Source organism: Pyricularia grisea (assembly GCF_004355905.1).
Source record: "Pyricularia grisea strain NI907 chromosome Unknown Pyricularia_grisea_NI907_Scaffold_2, whole genome shotgun sequence".
NCBI lineage: Eukaryota > Fungi > Ascomycota > Sordariomycetes > Magnaporthales > Pyriculariaceae > Pyricularia > Pyricularia grisea.
The window spans coordinates 2870904-2888803 of record NW_022156717.1 but is presented as its reverse complement, the minus strand read 5'-3'; the positions used below and the strand labels follow the sequence as shown (position 1 = coordinate 2888803).

Genomic DNA, 17900 nt, shown 5'->3' with positions numbered 1-17900 from the left:
ATGGCAACTGGCCGTTCCGGGCGGCCGGGTCCTGAGGGTCCTGGGTGCTCTAAAATCGGTGACGTCCAGTGAATCTCGAGTCTCGAGTAGGTGGAGATGCAAGAGAGGGCGGCCAGGTGTTTGAGGCTCAAGTCTGAATGGAGGTGGGCGGAAGGGTGGCTGGGCTTAAGCTCGAATCAAGCATGACGACGCAGGCAGGTATATGCAGGTCGATCCTGTTGGCCGGGATGATCTCATATATGAGCCGGCAAAGGCTGCGTCTGGAAGAACCCTACTTGCCGAGACGACAGACGCCAAGAGATGGAATGCCTTTGGTGGTCCTCCTTGGTGCTAAAAGGATGCTGCAGCAACAGCACTTGAGTCCTATTATCTTGACAACTCCCCCGTTTCAAAAGTCCTGGGTTGTTTGACGACAGGACAGACAGGCAACAAACAGTAAGGGCGACCAGTTGCAGCGGCGAAACCGAAACCCCCAAGAAGCGGTGAAGCAGGATGACCGTCCGGGAAACCTGTTGTGGGGGCCCAGTTTTCCCCGGTCCACGGAACAAGATCTCGGGAGAAGCTGTTCGGGACCACAAAAGTTCTTTTTTTTTTAGGAGACAAAAATATAGTGACAGAGTCCTGAAGTGCCCAATTCAACAATGACGACTTAAACTGGTTCAAACTTCCAATAGTTGATGTGAGCAAAGGTCGATGCCAACCCTTGTAAAAGTCGTGTGCTTGTCTTTGGAAGCGCGTTTTTGCTAGGCTAAGAACAGACAGCGCCGAGTCGGCAACCGGCGCTACCTGAACAAAAGAAGGTCGAAAAGTGGTGACCACGTAAGACTAGCCTTCAGCCAAAAGCAAGAATACCTCGGACCTTTTGGCAAAACGGTGAAAGAATCAAGCCGTTAAACCTTTGAGTGACAGACACGCACGCACGCACAAAAAATTAAAGCTGAAAATAAAAATAGAAAATAAAAAGTCAACGAGGCGCGTAAGAAACGAGCGTGATGCGGCCCAACAAATGATGGGAGCCGCCGCAGATGGGCAGTTGACTTTTTTTTTTTTCTTTCTCTCTCTCCTTTGCTGACAGACCGGGGGTCCACCAGTGAGACAGAAACAGCCCTGTTTGGCTTCTCCTGCGTCTGGGATGAGAAAAGAGGGTGCGGGAAAGAGGAGAAAAGAAGAGATAGAATATGCGATCTCAGATAAGTGCCAATGCACCCTCGTGCATTTCTTTCTTTCCGGTTCGCAGCCCGCTTCGTTCGCAAATGCAGTTGCAGTTGCAGCGCAGTTGCAATGGATGCAGCTCAGCGCAAGGACAGGCGGGGAATACCCAGGAACAAGACAGGGATCAATGTTTTTTTTGTCGGGTTTTCTCCTGGATTGGGGTTTTCTTCTTTTCTCTCGTCGTTTCGTTTTTTTGTTTGTTTTTATCTTGTTTGGCGCTTTCTTTCAAAAAAGGTCGTCGGTATGGCCTCCAATGATGGCCGCGTTGGAAGCGCGCGACTGCAAGGTGAGTTGGCCCTCGGCTCATACAAAAAAAAAAAAAAAAAAACCACTCTCGATTCCCGGCCTCACTCCACCATGTGCCGAGTCCAAACGAGTCGAGCGCGCTCCTCGTTCGAATGGCACAAAATGACCCAGCCAGTGCAGGCCTCCACTATCTGGTTGGTCTCTGGCTGGCTAAAAAAACCACTTCACGCTTCTGCTGCGACTGCTGCTACTGCCTTGCTGCAGCGCGCCTCGCCTCGCCTCGCCTCCTCCCCAGGCCCTCCTGCAGCATGCAGCTCCGGTTTTTCTGGGGCGTTCGGGAAGCGGGTGGCTGGCTGAGACCTGGCTGTCAGACTAGCTAGCGCGATTGGACTTTTGAATGCGTTAGGTGACGTTTGACTGAATCTTTGATTCTCGAGGCTGCATGTCAAAAAAAAAGGGGTAAGAAGAAGAAGAAGACAAAACGTTACAGAGTTTGGATGGATAAATAATTAATTTCAAATTACAAAGCTACTGTACACGGTAAGATATGCCGTTTACCGGGCTGGCTTGTGAAATCCCACCACCCAAGATCAGAGCTTGCTTGATCAAAAAAATCAACGACATCGATTCCATAATTTCCAATTGGCCTTGTTCGAAACCCTGTCGAATATCCTTGGCATAAACATTGGCAGGGGATTGAGGCTACGTAGTAAGCGCCGGGCTGCCGGGTTTGTTATTATCTTGTTATCCATAACCACAAAGTAGGTAGGTACCTAGGTAGGTACGAGGTACCTGATCGAGGGTGGGAGAAGAGACAAGAGACAAGAGACAAGAGACAAGAGACAAGAGACACACAGACAAAGCACATGTTCGCTCTCAATCAAACCGACAGGGCCAAACACGGGAAGGCGCGCTCCTTCAATCGGTTGTCTCAGACATGCAGCCACCAGACGCAACTAAGCGCACGCGGTTCCGCCGTCTGGTGACATTTTGGGTAAGGTACTTCACTTCAGTGTTGTTTTCTGTTGCATTGCACCCCGACTAGGTTGTACCGTGTATATTTCTGCATAAGGCACCTAGCTGGCATGGTTTCCCAGCCTTTGTTGCTCTCGTTTGGACGACTGACGAGACCTTGGTTTCTACTTGCTTTTTCCGGTGACAGAGAACAAATACCGAGTCTCAATAGTAATCATGATAAAAGTCCCGTCAACCCGGTCAACATGTTTCTAGTCTTAGTTTTTTTTTCTCTCTCTACCTCATTTTGGGCCACCACCAGTGTGGGTGGAATCAGGATTGTGTTCTTGACATTGAGTAATACGTCGTACGACCGCAATTGACTTTTTTTTCCTTCTTCTTTTCTTTGTGCCATTCTAGGTTTGCTGTCGCAAGGTACCAAAGGTAAACAGCCGCCGACAACACCATTCTCCCTCTCCCAGCCACCGCATTTTTCTGATTGGGTCTAAATTGTGGGCTCTTCTGCGTGGCTCAACTTGGCCCAACCTCACGCCTCTTTTTCCGGGCCTTACTTCTCTTTTTTCCGAGGTGTAAGTTAAAAATGCCTGGCTTAATTGGCAGAAGAAAAAAGAAAATGTGCCAACGCATTTCAATGCTTTGGTTATTACAAGGACAGTCGCGTGTTTGCTTCTCCCAACCCGATCAGCAAGAAAAGGCTACGACACCAGAGGTCGCGATAATGTAATAAGAAATGAGCAACAAAACGGACTGCGCATGAAATAAAAACCGGAGACCCTGCAGTGCAACAGAACCATGCTACTTGCTACCATATCAGGAACGGAATCAGATATGCAACAAGTCAGCAAAGCAGTAGTCGCCGTTTCAAGGGTTTGTTGATTTGACTAACACAACACGATTTTTGGTAAAATAAAATAAAATAAAAATGGAAAGGAATCGAGGTTCAGGTATGCTACTTCCCACGCCTGCTTTTCTGCTTCGTATTACTCCTACACATTGATCATCCGCATCCATCCCTTGTAGCGACCCCGTGAGGGATATGTACTGCTATAAACACAAAAAGAAAATTGTCCGACAACCACGTTCAATCCATAAAAGTGCGAACTACAAACAGAGGGGGTATAGTATAGTCGCAGAAGACAAGAAAGAAAGAAAAGTGCAAAAGAAAATTCAAATGTCAAAAAAATAGCAAACCGAAACGCCGCCCCAGGATAACATGATGGTGTAGACCCATGTCAACCCGGCGTAATTGTACCTCGGTGATGCCTCGCAGAACTGGCCCCTAGTTTTCGCCTGCGGCTACCAACCAGGCCATCGCTGTCATAAAATCCTCTTCCAAAGCGCTCGTGACCGATGGTGATGATTTTGATGATGTTGCCGAACGCAACGGCGATGCTCCCCATACCGACCTTGACCATAGGGCCGAGCTCCGATATCATGAGGTGCTGATCTAATAGATCTCCCTCATCCTCCAGCATCAGTGGCCTCGTGTTATAGTCGCCCTTCTTCTCAAGCTGCGTAACTGTCCAGACCTCGTGGTTATCCTCAGCCCTGCTGCCTGAGAGGTACTGCAGTGGTGGCGTGGCCCTCCGCCGTCGCACTTTTCCGTTTGTTTGTACAGGAGGCTCAGGCGGCGGTGTCGACTTCCTGGGGCGCTTTTGGCGTATGCCCACTACACAGCCGCTTGGCAAGGCCGCCCAAACCCCCGGGTTTTCCACAGTCCGTCTAACCTCTCGGGTCTCTTTCCATGAGCATCCTCCGCAGGCACCAGAAGGAGAATTCCGAATGCCGATGGTACCGCCCTCTTCTGCAGCTGGAAGGTATGTCTGCAGGATACAATCGCCCGATTCCGCCTTTATGTAGACCAGTGTAAATGAGCTGAGCCCTTTGGCACCGGACTCTGTCTTTCGGGGGTATGAGTGGAAAAAGTTCAGCGTCCTGGGCTGGATTTGGTCGGTTAAAAACGTGTGTATGACAGAAGATGTGGCGAAATCGACGAGCTCCACAGATGATGTCCGGACAGCCAGATATGCCGAGTATGACGGCATAGGGAGAACTGCATGGATGTCCTTCTCGCCCGACGGAAGCTTGACCTCCTCTATCTCCCACTGATCGCCAATCGTCGTCCCCTTGTGTATACATGATCGTCGAGAAAGTGTCAGGAATGATGTAGCTTGACTCGAAGTAACTGCAGAGATAATTAGCTGCGTCCAACATTGTTCGCTTGCCATCGCATGTTAGGATAGAATCCACTTACGATTGTCTGCAAGAGGCACCGCGCAGCTCAGGGGACTCTTGCAAACAACATACTCCCTCGACTCGCCTGAATCGGGCCACACCTCTACCATAGTGCCATTTCGTCTCATCAACACAATCGAAAGATCGGCGCCTTTCCGTCTGTTACTAAAATAGAAAGCCTCGGCTTTCTGGCCGTAAAGTTCAACCTTCACGGATGGACCCCATGTCCGTCTGCCCAGATCCCACAGCCGAATTTTTGACAAAGATAGCAGTGCAAGCCAGTGCGATTCATCGTCGATCGCCATGCCGAGCACTGGAAATGGGTCTCTTTCGGGGACATCTGGACTCGTCACAACGTAGCTTGTACCCAAGAACCTAACATCCCAGACCCAGATCATCCGGTCGAGACCAGCCGAAACCACGCGTCCATCCGGAGTGGCTGCCATCATGGCCACATCCAAAGTGTGACCGCAATTCACAGTCTTGACCGAAATTAGTGGATCATCGTCCGCTTCATGCCCACCCCTCGCTCCTGCGATCTCATCCCAGAGTAGGTAGTTGAGCAATAGTCGAACAAGAGCTAAGAGAACGACTATCGCGAGTATGAGCGGCAAGGTTTGGTGATGTACAAAATCGTATACTGCTGGAAGTAAGAGGCGTTCGCCCCTCGGGGGGTTTCTATCGGATCCCTTCATGACGAAAACGAGCGGGTCATAAACACGTGCGACATAACTGTGGGCTTTGGGCTTCACCACGTGTATCACTTCCCTTGCTGTATCATGGTCCTGGAGACGTAGCCATGAGGTAGGGCTTCTTGCCTGATGAACATCGACCAGCAAGGATGGCTTGGATGGGTCAGTAGCTTTGCTCCTCCTAAACATTTTTCCCAAGGTTCGCAGGACCGTTTCGCTTTGAAAGAAGTGCCACTGTGCAACGAGAACAAAGGCGAGCATAACGATAATCCCGGCGATACGTGTAGACAGTGCGATTTTCCCCTGAAAAAGTGGCTCCATCCAAGACTTCTGGGGGCGTTCCTCGGAAACGGCTCTGGTGTGTTTTTTAGATGACTTCTCGAGTGCGTCGCTGAGCTCGGTGCGCCTGACTTCGACGCTCAAAACCGATAAGAAGAACGTCGAAAGATAGAAGAAGTCAAAAAGAATTGCGATTGCCGCAAAAGCGCAAAAGGCCGACACTCCAGGGAAGACAACACGAGACAAGCCTAGTATGATGAGCAAATATTGCAGGACACTAGCCAATGCAACATGCGCCGTCTCACCAAAAGCCTGGCCAATCCTGTTGCCAGTGCTGGCCTCTGATGGGGTTACAATGACAGCGTTGATGAGTCTGAACATATTCTCCAAGCTCATCGACCAGACGACGATAGGATAGGCTGCCTGAGGGATCCTGGACAAGTCGATTTTAAACACTGCGCAAACAGTGAAACTCGATATTACTGAGGCGAAAATCTGCACGATAACGGTGAGTATCAAGCCAGTCTTTGACTTGACTGCGCGCAGCTTCGAAAGGCTGTGCAGGAAATAGATAAAGGTGAGAAAGTAGGCTGAGCTGAGCCATACCAGATCCCAGAAGGATATTGGGCGAAATTGAAACTCGTACAACTGGCTAGGCATGCTGCGCCCATCGGCAGGATAGGCCGTCCATTTGTGTTTCATGCGCAGTGCCAGCGCCTCTGCTTTTCTTGCCCATTGGCGACCCACTGGAGAGTCTCGTAGGTGAACAAGCGTGATGACCAGCGCATCGGCGGCAACGAGGCGACGATCCTCGAACCGCTTGCCACTGAATACAATCGAATGTCGCAAGGTCACGTTTACCGATGTCGACAAAGTCTTCTTGGCGTTTACGGTCCCGATGATGTCTTGATCGTCTATAATCTTCTGCGCATCTCCTGACCAGTACTGGAGGGGTGAGTGGTAGAACCACGACATGTTGTTCCGTCCGTTGATGACGTGGAAGGTATCGCGCTCCTCAGGAGTCAAATCTCCGTTGGGGAGCCCCGTGACGGTAGCCATGGCGAGGGGTCGTCTGGGGTTGAAGTCCTTGGTCGGGCCTAGCAGTTCGTTCTGCAGCTCGAGTGCGCCCAGTATCACCTCGCGGTCCAAAGCCTTCATATAGCTGCCATGCACCCAGACAGTGCGCATGATAACATCCGGCTCAAATCCGGCTTGCGCCTTGACGGCTTGCGCATCGGTCCAGACATGGTGGGGGAGGTTGGATGCACCATTTGAGAAGTCTGTTGTATACAGAAATGGGAATGGGTATGTCAAGACGGCCGCAACGGCAACGGCAAGCAAAAGTACCGTATCGACATGTCGCGCAACGTAACGTCCATAACGAGTGAGGCTCCTTCTGAAAGGATGAGACGGCGCGAGTACAGGAGCTTCGGTGGTGCTGTTCGACGTTAGCAATTGTTTGGTGATTATGGCATATATGCTGCTGGCTCAGTGTAAGAAGCTGCTTCCGGCAGGGAGAAATTCTGACATACCCCCGGAGCGGATATAAAAGGTACCAGATCATTGATACAGACTACGCTTCATACTATTGGTATGGAGCGGGTTGTTTTTCGGTTGGGAATAGAAGTCAAAGGATGCGGAGCTCATGGTCGGGAACTTTGCTAAGAAGAGCTGTTTTTGAGCAACCTGGAATTTCTGGTCCGCCGACTAAGTGGCGTGATGAATTTACTGGGCAAGAGGACGAATAAAAAAAAACATATAAAAAATAACGAAATAAATTGAAGAAAATGAACGAGACTCGAAAGGCTGCGCCAAGGGAACGAAGAAAGTGGTGTCGATCAAAGAGCTACAGCTGCCGGGTTAGCACCCTAGGCTAGGATGCTGGGTAGCCAGGCGGGTCTAGGCCGGCGCCCACCAGCTAGAAATGTGTCTGCCAAGATGGTGGCAGGAACGTCAAGCTAATTGTAACGGTTCATTCGGGACATCAGTGCGGCTGGGCGTAGCGGCGCTTTGTGGCAAGTATCGTGGCGGACCGCGCGACTGAGAGACGATCGGGGCAAAGACGCGGGGGATCTATCGAGGAGTGGTGTGATTGATGGTGACTAAGGCCGTTTAGACGTTCGAAAAAGATGGAACTTTTCCAACGGGACTAATTGTTGCGACGAAGGCCGCGGTCTTGGTTCCGCATGTCTGGATGGTTTGTTTCCTCTTTAGTGTTTTTTCTTCCTTCACCTATGAAAAGCTCGTTGAAACGCCATCGCATCCATCGGTCGACGGGAGGGAAAAAAGTGTGGGCGGGTTGGTGTGTGGGCGGGGGNNNNGGGGGGGGGGAGTGGAATGGGGTCGACTTTGACAGCTCCGTGTCACAAATGGAGGGACGGAAATGGGCAAATTCAAAAATCCGTTTTTCTTGGGATGGGAAAGGGAGACGGACGGCAAGGCAGGGCGGTCCAACAACGACTGACGCAGCCCAAGGGAGCTTGGGGCATTTCACCTCAGGCACGGTTAGCTTGGCAGGGGTGAGGGGGTTTGCGTGTCAAAGCCTAACGTCACTGGGTATAGCAAGAGTGGGCCTGGGCCTGATGATCTCCATGGGACTGAAAGTTTACTATAGTAGGTCTAGCTCTAATATGCGATTGTTGCTTCCTTATCTGCCTGGATTCAAACGATTATACGGAGTAGTAAGGATAGAGGAGGTAATTAACTAAGTTGTTAAGGTATCAAGGGACCTACCTAGTTCTGGTCGGCAGAAGAGAAAGAAGAAAAACCTGCATTGATGAGATTGATGCAACTTTTTTTTTTGTCAATGTGTGGGGTTTCTCAGTGGTATGGCCAAAAAAAAGCAAGATACATACGGTGCTCGTACAAAAAATAGACTGCGGAGCAAAACAGCCGCCTTGACACACTTGACACAGGTGATAATCATGTGAGTTTGCGTATGTGGGCATCCGCCAAGAGGCTCGGATTCCCTGGCGTCTGGCTAGAAAGACTCCTAATTGGCAGAAATGGTCGCAGGAGCATTGTTTGGCGACACCATACTGAGTCACGCCATGTCTTGTCCAAATTCTTCATTACAGTAGTCCTTGTTGAACACGGAGGACAGGGTGTTGGGAGGTCTGAAGATGATCGTGATAAGTCTCACCTTTTTGGACTAGCGCCATTGCTGCGGTCCATCCGTACATAAAGTACGAACGAAGTAAGTACCTTAGCTACTTCGCAGGTCGGTACCTAGAGACGGTACTTGGATTTGGAGCATCTCCTAGGTCGCTAATTGGCCTCGAACGAAGTAGCTTGTGCTGATCACGGGGATGTATCCGGTCCCATGTCGTTGGCGTCCCCGCAAGCCCAGGTCTGTGCTGTACTTGCACGTGGCATATTGGCCTATATTCGTCCGAGGAAGCGCGAAGTAAAGTACGACGATACAGGGCAAAATGGGACACATTTGGTAGGTATTTAATCCAGTAAATTGGAACCTGACTGTTGGCTCAACTTTGGCCTTTGTAAATTTGAAGCAACCTTTTGCTACTAGACGCAAGATACTTTGGTGATGAGATCACAACTGAGCTCCATTTTTTATTTATTTTTGATCGTCAAGTAAGAGAGGTATGGTAGACCAGGCTCGGTAGGGGCATGTATGGTGGCGGTTGGTGAAATGGGCATCATACCGTAATTAAGTCGTACAGCAACGAACAAGTACCGAGTAATACGACCGACGTATTTACAGCAGCAGCCGCCAATGACTTAAAGTTTTATTAATGGGCCAGTCCTTCAGCCCACCAAAGTCCAACGTGGGGCGATCTCCATTTGACAGATTGAAATTCAGAATCACGACGCCAAATTAAGAATTGATTCAAAGTCAATTACAGAATCCGGTACAGTTGCAAGTCCGAGTGCCGGCAGTAAAAAAAAAAAAAGGATATTATCTAAGAACTTACTTACTATCTTCGCTTGTTGAAACTTTTGGACTTGAATCAGGTACTCGGCAGATCTGTTAGGTTTCTTTAAAGGGCGGAAAAAAGAAAACTCGGTTCTGTCGCGATGGAAGATTGTGCGCCAGAATTTTCCAGCTGGGATCCCATCTCGGAGCTAATCATCACGTACAATGAGTTGAACAGCTCACTTACCGAGGAGCTTCAAGAGGAACCGAGCCCGCTAGAGTTCATGAGATATGTGGCTAGGAACACCCCGTTTGTCGTGAGGAAAGCCGCCAGTGACTGGCAGGCAAGCAAATACTGGAACGTTTCATTTCTCAAAGAAACTCTGGCCGGACAGGAGGTTAATGTTGCTGTGACACCTAAAGGGTATGTTTTTGTTTGCAGAGCTTTATTTTTATTTTTTATGATTTTTTTTTTTTTTTCACAAGGAAAAAAAAAAAAAAAACGTACTACGTATGTGCGCTAAGGAGGGATCCTTAAAGTACAAGGCTGATGTGCGTTTGAAACCCTCAGGAATGCGGATTCCCCGACAAAACTATGCGACGGCAGTTTAGTGTTTGCCAAGCCGTTGGAAGAGGACCAGGCTTTTAGCGATTTCATAGACTTTGTCGTACGCCAAGAAAGAAATCTAGCAAATCATGACAACGAGGACGAGATACGATATGCCCAGACCCGTGAGCCTATGCCTACCCTGCCCACTGCCCTGCAGAGCCTTGTCTCGTCATTTTACTACTGCACGTCTGTCTGATCACTTGGAGGCTTTAAACTCAATTGGTTGAACAATAGAAAATGACAACCTTCGGCACGAATACGCCACCCTGTTCAGCCATGTACAACGTGATATTCCTTTTGCGCGCATTGCGCTTGACCGTGAGCCCGAGGCTATCAACCTATGGATTGGTAACTCACGGTCCGTAACTGCCATGCACAAGGATGTAAGTTACTCGCTATCATAGGACACTGTATATACTAGGGATGGTATTTTTTTTTTATTCTTGTTCCTGAGACAAAGGACCAAGGGGGAAACAAAGAAAGACTAAATCATAGCGCTTTTGTGTCCAGAACTATGAGAACATTTACGTTCAGATCCTCGGCCGGAAACACTTTGTCCTCTTGCCGCCGTTATGTCACCCCTGCGTCAATGAGCAACTCCTGAGACCGGCGACTTATGCAAGGAAATCTTGCAAAGACCCTGCTGGCTGTGGCGGTGGTGCCACGGAAACTACTGCAACCGCCGGCAGCCTTGAACTGCAACTTGATCAAGGTGAAAATGACGCGGTTCCCTTTGCAATTTGGGATGTCGACAGACCAGATGAGCAAGCAACGCCTTACTCAAAACTTGCGTGTCCCATGAAAGTCACCCTTGAGCCAGGTGATATGCTGTACCTCCCGGCCATGTGGTAAGTTGCTTGACAAAACAAAACAAACCCGTTGTTTATGTTCAATGCGTACTGACGGATCAACTTTAGGTATCATAAAGTTTCTCAGTCATGTGGGGAACAGGGTATATGTGTGGCCCTAAACTACTGGTGAGCAACGGTGTTCAAACGATTGTCAGTGACAAAGACCCCCGGAATTGCTTGCTGAAATGCATACTGCAGGTACGACATGGACTTCAGTGGACCGCTTTATCCAATCTCATCATTTGTCAGAGCAGTCCACATGCGAGATGAAGCCAATAGCGTAAAGCAAGACGCACAAGAGAAAACAGAATAGGGATATTCTTGCGACCAAGGGTTCGTTCGTTCTCACCACAGATGATTCATTGCTGTCCACTCAACAATACCAATACTAACTTTGTACTCTTGTCAACACCACAGGCTGACCCGGGGTAAGCATTGTGCAAGAGAGCATCAGAGTAATAGAGAGAACAATCCAGTGGCGACGAATGTCTACGCTCTGCCAGGGTCAAACGTAGATGTGGTATATAACCCACATTTCTACGGATCTACACGTTAAACTATGATATGACCCAAGCCAAAGACCAATGCATCCATTCAAGGTTCATGGCTGAGCAGCTTGCTCATCGAGGCCACTGCGCAAATATTACCCCTGAGCAGGATCCCGCCGGGCCAATATTCCTTTCCCATCTCGGTGCTGATCAATACCAGTATGCAATGGTCAAGTACAACCGAAACCCAAACGTCCAAATCAACGCAAAGCCTCTTTGACGTCGCAACCGGGTTCTAGTGGACACAAAGCCGACAGATCATGCCTCATCTCCAACCTTGTCCTTCAACACCTCGATCGACACCATACGTCCTGTAGCATTGTAAAAGTTGGCCTGTAGATCCAGCCAGCGCTCGACTCGGCGCTTGCGCTCCAGGGTGCTCAGAACGGCACAGTCCTCCGCCGTCCAGCCGTTGCCGGGCGCGGGATCTGGCACTTGGACGGATGCATAATAGGGGCCGTGGATGCCGAGCCAGGTCGCCACCCTCGTGCGACCAGCTCCGCCAGACGGGGCTGAGGAGGCGCCGCCATCGCTGCCGGCGGTGGCTTTTGCCATGTTTTTCTCCTTCATCATCTTCTTGACTTTTTCAGGCAGCTTGGCCTCCTTTTTCTGCTTCTGATTCTTGTTGTTGTCGGCCGCGGAGACCTCGTTATCGGCTTCATTTGCCGTCGTGTCGCCGGGGGCGACGTTGTTGTCGGCAAGTGTGGTGCCCTCGACGGCAGCCGTAGGCGCAACCTCGGCCTCTGTAGCTTTTTCGTCATCCTTGTTGGTATCATTCTTGTCCTTGCCTTGTTCATCGGCCTTCTCTTTGGCCTTTTCCTCCTTCTTGTCACCACCTCCGTCTCCATTTGCACTGAGCTCTTTCCAGCGCGCCTTGCATGAGTTCTTGTGCATGGCAATAGCGGACGCGATCGTCGCCCATGTCTCGCCCCCGTCCTTCATTGAGCGAAGGAGGGCATCCTTTGAGAGAGTCCATCCATCACCGGCCGCTGATGGCTTGGAGGTAGGTCTGGCCTGCTCGGCTTGCTTTTCATCATCACCAGTCTGAGTGCCTTCACTCTTGTCATTTATCGAAGGGTCCTCGGCTGTCTGTGTCCCATCACTCTGCTCGTTGACCGAGGGCGCGTCGGCGGTCTGTGTTCCTTCGCTCTGCTCATTGATAGATGCATCCTCTGCAGTTTGAGTACCCTCGCTCTGCTCGGTTGAAGCTGCAACCCCCTCGGCGTCGCTATCTTCTTTACCAGACTCCGCGACCGAAGCGGCGGCATCGACGCTTTCACCCTCAGAAGCAGATGTAGACTCTCCAGATAGTGCGTCAACCGAGTCGGTTGATTCGGCGACGCTGGACTCGGTATCCGTAGCTGCCTTCGTCTTCTGCTTCTTCTTACATTTCTTGGGTAAGGTAGTATTTGCCTTGGAACACTTGACGGCCGCGTCGGAGTCACTGGCATCAGTATCATACGGTGACGGCTTCAGAATGCTGACCGGTTTTTTGACTGGCTTTTTGACGCTTGTTGTGTCCTGCTTGATGTTCTTGATGCAATTGTTTTTGAGGCATTTGGCTCCCTCATCTTCACTGATGCCCTCAGAGCTCGAAAGGTCAGCATTGTCTGTTGACTGCATCTCGCTACCAGAGTCGTTGACAAGGATGCTGAGGCTGTCGGCGGCGGGTTGTTCTTCTTTAGAAAATGATTCTGGCTTGCTCCTTTTGGAAACAAGAAGTAGCTGACCAGAGAAAGCGTTGGTGACATGAAGCTTGTAGACTTTCGAGTCCTTGTCCGGAGCCATTTTCGCGATGAAATAGTGTGAAAAAATCCTCTGTCTACGGGATACAGGATGGCGTGGGATTAGAAGGTAGGTTACAGAAGAAAAAAAAAAGAGAGAAGAAGGATCATACGCGGTTAGAGAAAGATGGCAAAAAATTAACAAGCGGGGGTTACGAGGTTCAGGTCAGGAGATTATTCAAAGCAAAAGAATGCTGAATCAATATGACGATTGATAGAGGGGACCCTGCATACAATCTATACAGTCCTTTGGCCCTCGTCGAGTGTCAATGTAGCAGCTCGAAGGTTGATAAAATAAGTCCCAAAAATGGCGAAAGGCACGATTAAACACGTGGATAATCAATCATCTTGAGATGAACCATATGCTAAAAAGAATTGTAATAATGATGACATACATATGTGTGTTTATCTACAACCACGAAGATCAAGCAAGGGAAGAAAGAAACAAAAAATCTACAAAAAGCTCACCAGACAGCCCGGAGGGTGCCTGGTTACGAAAACCCCCAAAGGGATTTTACTTCGATCGCGGTGAGGATTGAACCTGCAGCCACGCTTGCTGGAAGATCTCAGGGGCCAGCCCCAAGATCTTCCAACTGCACCACTGGGGCAGGGAACGAATCCCAACACCCCAGTGGTGCGTTGGAAGAACGCCGTTTTCTGGCACTTATAAGGGCACGGGTGTTTATTTGGGTGAGGTCAGAGGTGAGGCCAGAGTGAGAGGGGATGGCCGGCGTCTGGCGGCTGGCGTTTGCTGGCCACAAGTATGGGCGAGGGGCCACGGGCCAGGGGGTGTGGTTTCGCTCCCCCTTTTGAGCTTGTCCATTGATATCGGATGCCTGCTCGCCATAAAAAGCTGATTGAGCTTTGGTTATCCAGAGAGAGTAACCAGATGTAAGAGTAATCAGATGTTATTCTCTTTAATGTATGCTCAGGTTTAGCCACAAACATGTATGTGTGTGTTATGGTCGGCTTATATGACCCTCCCCCTGAGATACAGCAGCCACAACTCGAACTACTCCAGGGCAGCTAGCTATAAGCTAGCTACACCGTAGCAGTATACTTCGATAGACGGCGTTATGCTATTGATGACGGTAAGTGAGCAACTTCCAGGGTAACAACAGTTCTGTATATATGGAAAGGATAGGTGCCTTGCCTAGGCACCGAGTGTACTTACTTGTAAGGATGTTGTCCAATCACACCACTTATTTAATGGCTGACTCATCTATTTCGAGAAACTATGGGGGGAGTATTGGCGCAAACTAAGATTGGATGGAGGTCGTTAGTAAACACAAAACTATCACATCTTCGCAAGGACTTCTTGATAAAGGGAACAAAACACCAAAAATCTGCTAGGTGGCAAACAGCAAACATGGCATCTGAATCATTACCGGCGTTGCCAAACAACTATGTGACGGCGCTCCAGCTCATTGATGAAGCGCACGCGCAGGATCCGAGAAAGGCCACACCAAGGAGTGCTGCAGCTGATGACACTGATGTTCCCTTTGAGCTGGACTATGCCCAAAAGATGACCCGATGGTTGGCCAAGAGATGCCCCGACGCATCGCCAGTACTGCAGCTTGCCTGTCGAGCGCAACATTTTCGAAGGTGCGCTCAACCTGTTTCATGGCTTGCCAGAAATTACCAATTCCATCTCCTTTACCAGTCTTTACCTACCTACAAATAGACAGCCTTTGAGACTCACTTTACCACGTACGAGTGAGTGAGGTATTAGATGGGAGATACCTCGCAGCAGCTATCCCATGACGCGTCCAGGCTATCTCACCTGGAGGGCCAAGCTCAAGGCACAGGCCGCAACTCAGGTGGCAGAACTGCTGTCGACATCCGCCTCGATCCAACCGCCGCTGCCATCTGAAGAAGTTGACCGCATCGCGGCGCTGATACGCAAGGAAAATCTAGCTGCGGACCCCGAGGCGCAGGCGCTTGAGGACACTGCGTGCCTTGTATTCCTCGACGACCAGTTTGACGACTTTGAGCGTAAGCCCGAGATCGACGAGGACAAGGTCGTGGGCATCTTGCAAAAGACGTGGGCCAAAATGAGCTCGCCCGGTCGTGAGCTGGCGCTCGCCATGGATTTGAGCGACAGGACAAAGGCTTTAATTGGCAAAGCGTTGGCCTCCCCTTAATGATGAATGTGAGAGAAAGAGAGAGAGAGAGAGAGAGGAAGGAGGGAGGGTTCGGGTTTATCGTCCCGGGAATAACCGCGCTTGCTGGAGGAAGAGTCTGTTTGGTGGGGTGGGTGCAAGGCAAAGGTGGGGGAATGGCGCGTTTACAGGGTCTGGTGCGGTGTAATCGCACCCGCAAGCTCTTTTTTTTTTTTCGAAAAACAATTTTGACATATCAGACGCAAAGGGCGTGAGCTATGATCATCACACGCGCTGGTGACCGAACCTCTTTAAATTGAGGTTGCAAAATTTGGCTGCAGTACACTGGAAAATACAATTCTTGTTTCCCTTTGACAAACTCACTTTCTCCATCTTTTCTTTGCTTCTTCAAACTTTAGTGTACAGCACTCCGCTCCTCTGTAATAAATCGCCGCCGCCATGACTGCCGAACCGCCCCCTAAGCGCAAGTGTCTCGGGGCCGACTGCGAGAACGAAGCCGGTTCGCTGCAATGCCCGACTTGCCTGAAGCTGGGTATCAAGGACAGCTACTTCTGCTCGCAAGACTGCTTCAAGAAGAACTGGGTAAGGATCCTAAAAAATATCCAAGTGATCTCTGCTGGCGGTTGCTCCAGTATGGATCCATGCCACAATCGGACGAGCGAGTTGGCTGACCAGAGAACCGCCATGTCGGGCTTTTACAAGTACAGGGAACACACAAGGCTACCCACAAGCAAGAAAACAGTATTTTGAGCCACCTCTTCCCTCCAAAGGTCGTTTCTAAGCCAGATCCAGAAACCGGTCTCTTCAATCCCTTCCCGGCCTTCAACTTTACAGGCCCCCTGCGCCCGGTCTACCCGCTTTCGGAACGCCGAAAGGTTCCCGCCTCGATCCCCCACCCCGACTATGCCGGCGACGGTATCCCTAAACACGGCCGATCCCTCGTCCGCTCCAACAAGATCGAGTGCCTCGACGCCAAGGCACAGGAGGGCATGCGCAAGGTCTGCCGCCTTGCGCGCGAGGTTCTCGACATTGCCGCCGCCGCCATCCGCCCGGGTATCACGACCGACGAGCTTGACAAGATTGTGCACGAGGCGTGTATCGAACGGAATGTGCGCACATCATATATCCCCCTCCTTGCTCTCCGGGAAGCCGGCGGCGATCAGACGAGAGCATACCCTCTGCTGCTCTCCGCGCCTTGCGAAAGCATCGGCACTATTATCAGGCACCACTTGCTCCGTGTGCTAACTTGAGGCCTTTTCCTTCAAACCATTAGTCCTACCCATCCCCGCTCAACTACAACCACTTCCCCAAGTCAGTGTGCACATCACTAAACGAGGTCATCTGCCACGGCATCCCGGACAAGCGTCCCTTGGTGGACGGCGACATCCTGAACCTGGACGTCACATTATACCACGAAGGCTACCACGGCGATCTGAACGAGACGTACTACGTCGGCGACAAGGCACTCGCAGACCCCGACGTCGTCCGCCTGGTCGAGACCACACGTGAGGCCCTCGACGAGGCCATCAAGATCGTCAAGCCCGGCACCCTCTTCCGCGAGTTTGGCAACGTCATCGAGAAGCACGCAAAGGAAAAGAACTGCAGCGTCATCAGGACATATGTAGGCCACGGCATCAACTCGGTCTTCCACTGCCCGCCCAACATTCCGCACTACGCCAAGAACAAGGCCGTGGGAGAGTGCAAGCCCGGCATGACGTTTACCATCGAGCCAATGTTGGCCCTCGGAAAGTACCGGGACGTCACCTGGCCCGACAACTGGACCAGTACCACTATCGATGGAAAGCGGTCCGCGCAATTTGGTGAGTTGGCTCATAGCTGGTCTATCTTGGATGAGGAGATCCAGCACCCAATTCCTTTATATTTTCTTGCTTTGCTTGAAATTTGGAGGCATATACTTACTCGATTGTCTTGTACAGAACACACCCTGCTTGTGACCGAGACTGGAGTCGAAGTCCTGACGGCAAGGAAAGCGGACTCTCCCGGTGGACCTGTGCCCATGCCAACGGCATGACCGGTCGCTGAAGACGCCAATGGTAAGAAAGGTTAATGGTGAGATCGTTTTGGCCGATGATTATAGAACAAACAGAGTCTCAATATATCCACCCTAACACCATGAATTCAAGCGTTGCTGTGGTCTGGCAGTTTGATGTTGGGATCTTTTTTTTTTTATTTTTAAGATCTTTCGGTTCTTGGTGGTGTTCGGGGCAGCGTTTATGTTGAATTTGAATAATTTTTTTTTTTTTTTTTTTTTTTTTTTTTTTTTTTTTTTTTTTTTTTTTTTTTTTTTTTTTGGGAAGCGACAGATCGGTAATTTTTATGCGTTGCTACGCAGGCGAGCGAGATCACTACCCTTTTGGAGCCAGTAATCCACTCACTCCCTCAAAGAGTCATGTCTTTGCACAAACGAACCTTTACTAGATCATAAATAGTCCTCTACCGACATTTAA

The 17900-nt window shown here is 50.2% G+C and overlaps 5 protein-coding genes across 5 annotated transcripts; 3 read left to right on the top strand and 2 right to left on the bottom strand.

Annotated features, from left to right (window-relative positions):
- Nucleotides 1-3300: 3300 nt before the first annotated feature.
- On the bottom strand, nucleotides 3301-7909 carry PgNI_03437 (uncharacterized protein). Its single transcript, XM_031123492.1, has 3 exons — nucleotides 7172-7909; nucleotides 4688-7077; nucleotides 3301-4618 (listed from the first exon to the last, which is right to left on the bottom strand). Exons 1-3 carry the CDS (start codon nucleotides 7201-7203, stop codon nucleotides 3666-3668), a joined length of 3375 nt encoding a protein of 1124 aa, XP_030983946.1. The 5' UTR covers nucleotides 7204-7909; the 3' UTR covers nucleotides 3301-3665.
- Nucleotides 7910-9448: 1539 nt separating this feature from the next.
- Nucleotides 9449-10978, top strand: PgNI_03436 (uncharacterized protein; the record flags this gene model as incomplete). The annotated part of the gene is made up of 4 exons (XM_031123491.1): nucleotides 9449-9940; nucleotides 10088-10248; nucleotides 10361-10509; nucleotides 10637-10978. Exons 1-4 carry the CDS (start codon nucleotides 9678-9680, stop codon nucleotides 10976-10978), a joined length of 915 nt encoding a protein of 304 aa, XP_030983947.1. The 5' UTR covers nucleotides 9449-9677.
- Nucleotides 10979-11783: 805 nt separating this feature from the next.
- Nucleotides 11784-13313, bottom strand: PgNI_03435 (uncharacterized protein; the record flags this gene model as incomplete). Its single annotated transcript, XM_031123490.1, has 1 exon — nucleotides 11784-13313. One exon carries the CDS (start codon nucleotides 13311-13313, stop codon nucleotides 11784-11786), a length of 1530 nt encoding a protein of 509 aa, XP_030983948.1.
- A 1365-nt stretch (nucleotides 13314-14678) lies between these two features.
- On the top strand, nucleotides 14679-15453 carry PgNI_03434 (uncharacterized protein; the record flags this gene model as incomplete). Its single annotated transcript, XM_031123489.1, has 2 exons — nucleotides 14679-14914; nucleotides 15042-15453. The coding sequence occupies 2 exons, from the start codon at nucleotides 14679-14681 to the stop codon at nucleotides 15451-15453; spliced, it is 648 nt and encodes a 215-aa protein (XP_030983949.1).
- A 417-nt stretch (nucleotides 15454-15870) lies between these two features.
- On the top strand, nucleotides 15871-17464 carry PgNI_03433 (uncharacterized protein; the record flags this gene model as incomplete). The annotated part of the gene is made up of 4 exons (XM_031123488.1): nucleotides 15871-16014; nucleotides 16140-16541; nucleotides 16706-17252; nucleotides 17370-17464. The coding sequence occupies 4 exons, from the start codon at nucleotides 15871-15873 to the stop codon at nucleotides 17462-17464; spliced, it is 1188 nt and encodes a 395-aa protein (XP_030983942.1).
- Between the last annotated feature and the right edge of the window lie 436 nt (nucleotides 17465-17900).